This window comes from Trichechus manatus, unplaced genomic scaffold (assembly GCF_000243295.1).
Source record: "Trichechus manatus latirostris isolate Lorelei unplaced genomic scaffold, TriManLat1.0 scaffold00140, whole genome shotgun sequence".
Classification (NCBI taxonomy): domain Eukaryota; kingdom Metazoa; phylum Chordata; class Mammalia; order Sirenia; family Trichechidae; genus Trichechus; species Trichechus manatus.
This window is the reverse complement of record NW_004444076.1, coordinates 4,127,276-4,136,546: the sequence shown is the minus strand read 5'-3', so window position 1 is coordinate 4,136,546 and position 9,271 is coordinate 4,127,276. Positions and strand designations below refer to the sequence as shown.

Genomic DNA, 9,271 nt, shown 5'->3' with positions numbered 1-9,271 from the left:
AGTCTCATGTATCTACTTGAGCTAAGAAGCACACTCTTCATGAGTATCATTTTATGTCCCATAGTCCAGTCTAATCTTTGTCTGAAGAGTTGTTGGCAGGTTCTAAAAAAACTAACATGCAACTACCGTATGACCCAGCAATCGCACTCCTGAGCATTTATCCCATAAGAAGACTTGTGTTCACACAAACTTGTACATGGATGTTTACAGAAGCTTTATTCACAATAGCCAAAACAGGAAACAATCCAGATGTCCTCTAACAGGTGAGTGGTTACACAAACTCTGGTACATCCATAGCATGGAATACTACTCAGCAATAAAATGGCAAGAACTATGATATTTGCAAGAACCTGGATAAATCTCTACAGAATTATGCTGCATAAAAAAAATAATAATCCCAAGAGGCTACTTACACATGATTCCCTTGATATAACATTCTTAAAATGACAAAATTTATTAGAAATGGAGAACAGATTGACGGTTGCCAGGGGCTAAGAAGAAGGTGAGATCTGGAGGGAAGTAAGTGGCTATAAAAGGGAAAAATGAGAGATCCTTGTGGTGAAGGAAATGTTCTGTATCTTGACTGTATCAATGTCAATATCCTAGTTATGATATTGTATTACAGTTTTATAATATGGTAAGGGAAACTGGGTAGTGAATACACAGGATCTCTTATGACTACGTGTGAATCTACAACTATCTCAAAAAGTTTAATTTAAAAAACGAAGAAATCAATATTAGCAACTGAAAATAAACAATTTATTACTCTTTAGCCAATTATCAAGTAGCCCTAGTGGCACGATGGTTAAGCACTCAGCTGCTAACCTAAAGGTTTGTGATTCAAACTCACTCAGCAGCTACCTGGCAGAAAGACCTGGTGATCTGCTCCCATAAGATTACAGCCTAGAAAACCTGATGGGGCAGTTCTACTCTATCACATGGTGTTGCTAGGAGTCGAATTATACTCAATGACACATAACAACAACCACCAATTATCAAATATTTCATTTTCTTGACGAAATAGATCTATGTTTTGTTTGCTTATTAAAAAAAACTGAATTCTTTTGGCTGGACATAAGTTAATTTAAAATTAAATATTTGTAGAAACTTGAATAACAATGGAAATATCTCTTGCCAAACGATTGCACTGCTAATGCTCTTTCCAAATATGAGTTTTCCACTTACACTTGTAGAAATGGAAAATTCTGCTAGCAATGCTTTGAATACTAAGCAAATCTTTATCTGATTTTACTTACGTTAATTTTAGTAAGGCAACAATGATCTCCAAATTCAATTTCAGCTTAAAAATATTTACCATGATATAGCGGTAAAACATTTCCAAAGTCAGTGATAATTTAAAAACCAAACCAAACCCAATGCTTTTGAGTCAACTCTGACTCACAGTGACGCTACAGGACAGAGTAGAACTGCCCCATAGGGTTTCCAGGGCTGTAAATCCTTATGAAAGCAGACTGCCGCATCTTTCTCCCATGGAGCAAATGATGGGTTCGAACTGCCAATCTTTTGGCTGACTGACGAGTGCTTAATCACTGTGCCGCCAGGGCTCCTAAACAGAATTACATGACCTGAAAATGTTATACAATGTTGCATAATGTTACTAAATCATATTTGGCATTATATATAAATTTAATAAGGTCTATATTAACTTTCCAGATACCACCTGAATTTCAAATAGAAGGCAAAATATCTGACAACATGTTACAAAATCCAATATATCTGAAAAATTATTTTGAGAAGTAAAATTTAGTGCTAAAAAATGTGCTAAAAAAAGATATGTTCATCCTACAAACTGAAGTCAATAATTATTATTTGAGGCAACAATAATCATTATATTATAAAATAGGGAAAAAAAGATATTCAGTAAATAAGCTACAAAAAAAAAAAAAGATTGATTTTGTTATAAGGCTATTTCATGGGCTTTATTCTTTTAACTTTTTAAGACTTATAAGAAGAACAAGAAGTTGCCAAATAGTACAGAGAATTTCCATCTACTATTCACGCAGCTTTCCCCAATGATAACACCTTACATAACCATACTACATTATCAAAACCAGGACACTGACATTGGTACAATGTTATTAACTAAACTAGACACTTTATTCGTATTTTGCCAGTTGTTTTTTTTTTTTTTTAATAATACTTTATTGTGTTTTCGGTGAAGGTTAACAGCAGTTTAGGTTCCCATTCAACAATTTCTACACAAATTGTTCAGTGACATTGGTTACATTTTCACAGTGCATGAATATTCTCAATATTTCTGTTCTGGTTGTTCCTTTTCCATTCATCTAGTTTTCCTGCTCCCTTACATTCTCATTTTTGTTTTAAAGTAATTGTTGACCATTTGGTCTCATACAGATGATTTTTTAAAGGAGCACAGTACTCAAGGGTGATATTTTTTATTCTGTGAGCTAATCTGTTATTTAGTAAAAATGAGGTGACCTCAGGGGCTAGATTCAGTTCAAAGTTCAAAGAGTATCTTGGGGCAATAGTCTCAGGGAGTCCTCCAATCTGAACAGGTCTAGTAAGCGGTTTTTTTGTTGTTGTTGTGATTTTTTGTTTTTTGTTTAGGAATTTAAGGTTCTGGTCCACATTTTTCTCCCATTCTATCAGGGTCCACTTATTGTGGCCCTGATCAGAATGGTTGGTAGTGGTAGCTGGGCACCATCTAGTTCTTCTGATCTAAGGGTAGATGAGGCAGTGTTTCGTGTAGACTATTAGTCCTGTAGACTAATTTCTTCTTTGAGTCTTTGATTTCCTTCTTTCTCTTTTGCTCAAGATAAGTAGAGATCAATAGTAGTATCTTAGATGGCTGCTCACATTCTTTTAAGACTCCGGGCACTCCTCACCAAACTAGGATGTAGAACATAAACTTTATGAACTATATTATGCGAAATGACTGAGATGTCCTACCTGACTATGGTCCTATCCTTCAAACCCATGAAATCAATCCCATGAGGTGTTTGGTTATGTCTAAGAAGTATTATAACTGTGAAGGGTCTTGATTTACAGACACATTGAATTTTAGGTGCTCATGAATCCTAGTGGAACAAAGGTTAAGTGCCTGACTACCAACAAAAGGTTGGTGGTTCAAACCCACCCAGTTGCTCCACGGGAGAAGGACTTTGAATCTGCTCCCACAAAGACCACAGCCTAGAAAACTCTCTTGGGCAGTCCTGCTCTGTCACATTGGGCTGACATGAATCAAAAATTGACTCGACGGCACCTAACAACAACATGATATATTCCAATGGAAAAATCCAGTAGGTAGTTGAGAATACAGTCTAGAAGAGAGGCTAGCATTGGAGAGGGAGATTTGACAGTCTCTGGCAAATGGTTGGTTGAAGCCCTTGCAGTGGGACAAGGCCACCCAAAGGAAGTGTAGAAAAAGAAAAAGGCAAGGGAGGAGAAGGAGCCAATAAGGCTCACTTGGGGAGAAGAAACTCAAAAGAGAAGAGAGGGGCGCATTGGAAGCCCAGGGAGGAGAAAGTTCAAGATCGGAGAGAGTAACTTTGTCACTTGCCACAGGGAAATTAAATAGAATGAAGATTAAAAATTTGGCAAAAGCTACATTACACTGGCTTAGGTTTTTAGACTGTTATTTTCTTTAAAATAGTGAAGCAGATCTTTTTCATCTTTGATTCCCAGTTCCTAGTCCACATTAAGAACTTAAAAAAAAAAAAAGTTGATTGAATGAATGAGTAAAAGGAGTAAGAGAGTTATGGTGATACCCTGAGGGGAGGTAAGATCATAGGACATTTTGTATCATTTGCCTTCTTCAGACTGATGGAAACTTGGGCACATTAGTAAGTCCAGTGGAAAGAGTATATGCTGAAAAGCAATTTGAAGACAGTATAAACTAAACAAACCAAACCAGTTGCCATCGAATTGATTCCGACTCATGATGATCCCTCATGATGATCTCATGTGTTTCAGAGGAGAACTGTGCTCCACAGGGTTTTCAATGGCCGTGATTTTTCAGAAGTAGATCACCAAGTCTCTCTACCTAAGAGCCCTTGCATGGGTTCAAACCACTAACACCCCCAGTCAGCAGCTGAACACATTAGCCATTTGTACCACCCAGGGAATCTTGAACAGTATAGGTGGAAGATTGTATGCACAGCAAATTCCAGGGGAAGAGTTTAGGATGGAATCTGGGGCATGTATGACTTCAGAAAAAGAGGACCAACCCTCTTCCTTATCAACAGGACAAGGGAGTTATGGATTAGGATACAGATAAATTAAGGAGTGAAGAGAAAGGGAGATGAAGGAGTTTAAATCTGCTTATTTTCCCACTCAAATGGAAGTTTAAGTCATCTGTTGAGAGTGTGCTCAACAGAAATAGCATTAGGGAGACTGAGGTGGATAGTTAAGTTTCAGCTCAAACACCATGGTGATCACAAAGGACAGCTGACCAGGGACAAGCAAAAAGGCTTTCTTAACAGTGCTGAGATTCAACTGTGTTGGAAGCTATAAACTTTTAATGTCACTGTGTGTATGCATTTAATTGTGCTTGGGAGCCCAGTCACAGAAGCATGAAAAGCTGTTTTTCAGAGCTGCAGATTGGTAAAATAGATGTGGTAGAACAAGGGGGCAAGGGTATTTCACCAGTCTTTATATGACCTCTTTTGTGTGTATGTGTGTGTATGCGTGTATAGTATTATGAATAAGGAGTCCTGGTTGCACAATGGTTAAGCACTCAGCTACTAACCAAAAGGTCGGCAGTTCAAACCCACCAATGGAGAAAAGACCCGGAGATCTGCTCTCATAAAGATTTACAGCCTTAGAAACAGTATAGGGCAGTTCTACTCTGTCCTATAGGGTCACTATGGGTCAGAATTGACTCAAAGGCACACAACAACAACAGTATTATGAAATTTTATCACACACAAGAATTATCACCATATAAATATGGTAGTTGAAGCCATGGTGGTAAGTGAGATCATCCCAGAGAGAGTTCAAAGTGAAAGAAAAGGGTTGAGATCAGAACTGTGGTCAATACCATAATTAAGGAGTGGCCAGGAAAATTTCCAAGAATGAAAAGCAAGAAGAAATGGTGAAAGTAGGAGGAAAATTAAGGGAGAGTAATATTCTGGAACCCAAAGGAGAAGAGAGTTTCAAGATGAAAGGAGTGACTATATAATTGACTGCTGGTGGGATGGGGAGTAAAGTGAGGACTAAAAAGAATTCCTTGGACCTGGCTAATATGTCCCTAATAGATTTTGCTAGAGCTGTTGTGGTGAAACAGTAGGAGCAGAAGAATGAATTGGAAGGTGAGGAAGTGGACACAGTGAACTATAGACTGTGTAATGTCATGAATGGTGCAATGAACACAAACAGGTAGAAATAAAGATAATAAATAAGGTGATAAGCCACACAAGATTAAATACACATAGGAAGAGATGATGGCTAGGAAGAGAGGCATTTCTGATGTTGACATAACTTAAGAGAAAAAATATATGTTGCTAATGAGTCATGTTTAATTTAGTGATTTAAATATCTGTGACCTCAAACTTTCTTCCTTCCACTGGTGTTAATGTGAGTCAACTCAACAAATATTTGTTGAACGCCTGCTCATTATAGGCCCATTCGGGCTGCTGTCTAATAGAGCTTTCATTTAGAGACGGAGATATATTTTTGCACAACATTTCAGCTTAGATTGGGGGAATGAAAAGGAACTAGCCAAGAGAAGAGCATTCCAGGGAGAGGAAACTGCGTGGGTAAAGTTACAGTAATGAGAAAGAGAGTTTTCCAAGATTTGAAAGAAGCAGCGGTAAGCAAAGGGTGGAACAGCTAGAAAAAGGTTGGAGAGGGGAGCAGGGGCTAGACTTCGCATGGCCTTGAAGGCCTTAGTAAGGACTATGTATTTTATTTTCTGTGCAATAGTAAGCCACTGAAGGATTTATAGCATTCAAAGGATAATTCTGGTTGCACTGTGGAAAATGGAGAGAGATGGATAAGAGACGATAGTGGCTTAAACTGGGGTGATAGCAGTATAAATGGAAAGAAATGTATGATGTCCAGATACATATAGTTGGAGTTAGAATCTGCCTTTCCATGCTCCTCATTGTTGGGCCCACTAATGTTCCCAAGAGCAGACTTAGGTCTGTCCCATTTTTGAGCTAATCCTCATGGAAACAAGAAATTTAACTGTTTCTAGCTCCAAATGATGGCTAATGGGGATAGTGATTCCTCGATCCTGATCTGTTGTACTTGCCACAACCACATCTTGACCTAGGAATCCCAGTGTTGACCACTGGGGATGTGCACTGGTCCCTTAATAGCAGGTCACTCCTCTTACATGCTCTGCATCTTATCACGTGGAACCTGCACCCAAGCACCAAGGCCAAACTTTCCCTTTCCACTCTAATCCATAGATCTGAGTTCCTGTTTTAGTCCCTATTCCAAGTGGTTGATCCTCGAGAGTTGTGACAGTGTCTAAATTGTCTTGTCCAATGAGTATTTGCTGAATGAATGAGCAAAGCAGCCCTCTGGGGTAAACAGGAATCCCCATTTTACAAGAAGGAAATTAAGGCACAAAGCAGTTTTACCCAAAATGACATCCACAATAAGTTCTAAAGCCAGAATGCAAACTCAGGTCTCTGATCCCAATTCCATTAAAATTTGTAGATAGAGTCTTTTTAAGAGAAAAGCCAAATAAAACAATTAACTGTGGAAGTTTCAGGGTACCTATAAAATAAGTGTGTTAACAGGGGCACTCTCAGTATTTCCTCATTCATGAGATGCCTTAAGAGATAAGTTAATTATGATTAGCCGCTGCCAAAATATATTCTTGTTAGTATTTAGTCCTGATAGTTATTTTTGATATTCATTTTAATCTAATTTTACAAAAACAATATATCGTGTTAAATATCCCATTAGTCATTTTAACAACTGGTATTGTATGTCTCTAATGGTATTTATATATGTAAACTATTTGAAAATCTAAAAGCAAAAAGATACAGAGGTTAAAGATAAACATTGTTTTACAGTTTGGTGAAATATGAAGTCAAAAGATAAATATGGTTTCAAAGCTTTAGAATTTTGAACGTAAAATTCAGTGTCCTCATGATCTTATTACATAATTCAAGCTTCCTTTGACATTATAATTAATATAATGCGAACAGTAGTACCTTTTTGCATCACATGTACAAGGAGACTTAAATGAATTATAAATTAATTCCAAGCACTGAAGAAGATAATTTCCTAGAGTACATTTTGTTACAATTCACACTTTTTTAAAGCATGTATGTGAATGTTTAGTGGCTAGATACACGCACTAAATTTTATACTCACTCTTTCATGATACTTTTGGTTCTTTTCCCTAAGTTTCTTTAATTGAACCATGAATCGTTCTACTGCATTTTCCTTTATTTGACAGCTGAGAATAAACAACAACAACAAAAAAGTTACAATTATTTATTTTAGGAAAAATTAATGAAACAAAACTTAAAAATTAAACTAAATTTTCTGAATTGAAATGAATCATTCAATATATTATAAAAATCCATTTAGGGATAAGAATCTTTCCTAAGAGATTTTGTGTTTCTGAATATATTTTACTTACTAAAATACTTACTTGGGAGATAATTTCAAGTTTTGTTTTGTTTTTGAAAAAAATCAATCTCCATTTATATTTCAGTCATAATTTTTATACTTTCTAATTATGTAGAAATAATTCAACTTAAAGAAAACCTAGGAAAGGGCACACAGAAAACACGTTTTCCCAAAGTACAGAAACATTCAGATAAAAATGATTGACAAAATAATTACTTTATAAGGACAACCACACCTTGAAATACTAAGGTAAACTAGGCATGCTTATTGGTTCAAGTATATTAGTTCACCATCTCTTATAGAAATAATAAAAGTCTCTGTCCTGGTGCAACTACATTTCTGTAACATTCAACGTTCTTTAAGCATCTGCTAGGTATTAAAGAGAGAAAAGAACAGAATGACTTTGGCATAGAGCATGTGATAGCTATTTGAAGGGCTAATCAGATCTTAAGATCGCTATTACATAATAAATCTTATAACTTTAAATTTAAGACCAAAATAAGCAAAGGAAATAACTTCACCCTACCTCCCTTGCCTCTAGGAGCCCTAGTGGCACAATGCTTGGGTGCTAATCAAAAGGCTGGCTATTCAAACACAGTCAGTGGCTGTGATCTACTCCTGTAAAGAGGACAGTCTAGAAAACCCTATGTGGTAGTTCTGCTCTGTCACATGGGGTTGCTACAAGTTAAAAATTGACTCAATGACACCTACAAACAACATCCCTTGCCTCAATTAAAAACAAACAACGAAAATACAGCACGTCTGTGATTGAAGAGGGGTTAGAGAGTGAGAAACTCTGCTTTTCAATCTTGTCCCTACCACTCTTACCTGTATGACCTCAGGCAAGCCAGTTCTCTGGGCTTCAATTTCCAAGCTGTTAAATGGAAATAACAATACCTAGCTCTACACTTTATTGTAAGGATTAAAATAAGAAATCATATGTGAATGTTTTTGACATAAAGTAAGTGCTTTGCAAATTTCAGCTGAATCAGAATCTTACATCTTCAGCCCTGTCCCCAAAAATATCATTTATTTTTAAGTATACAGTTCTTTGTAGAGGGAAAAATAAAGTGCCTTCCTCCCAAACGATGAGAAAATGCAACATAAAAATAAAACAAGCAAATCTTTTAATGGCAAAAAATTTCTGTTTGTGTACTATGAAACTTGGATTTTAGACCTGGTTCTCTACTAACTGCCTAAAGACACTCACCCTTTTTATGCCTTGGCTTACTCTTCTGTAAATAACAAGACTGAAAAGAGATGCTCTCTATTGTTCTAAAATTTCATCATTTAAATTGACCAGTGTTGCCTTTCATGCAATCTTACATGAAATGTAGATTAATGAGCTGCTATATGTGCCAAGCATTATACTAATAATTATGGAGACAGCATCAAACAAGACCATCATGATCCTTGCCCTCAAGGAACTTACATTTTACTAGACAATAAAGAAGTAAACATACAAACATATTATTTACACATTGTGATAAATGCTATGAGGGAAATAACAGGATACAATATAGATAATAAATGAAAGAGATTATATAGATAGAGTTGTACATAGGGTCGCTATGAGTCAGGACCAACTCGACAGCACCTAACAACAACAAACAACTATAGATAAGGTGGTCTCCACATAACAGTAAAAAATAAGGCTATACTATGATATTATAATACTATAATAAGGCTATACTAT

At 36.4% G+C, this 9,271-nt stretch overlaps 1 protein-coding gene across 1 annotated transcript in view; it reads right to left on the bottom strand.

The window, feature by feature from the left end:
- Positions 1-9,271, bottom strand: part of CCDC83 (coiled-coil domain containing 83) — a 58,959-nt gene that overhangs the window by 44,195 nt on the left and 5,493 nt on the right. The window contains exon 2 of the mRNA XM_004385519.2: positions 7,315-7,399. Coding sequence (XP_004385576.1) covers positions 7,315-7,399 — 85 coding nt within the window. The remainder of the gene's footprint in view (positions 1-7,314; positions 7,400-9,271) is intronic.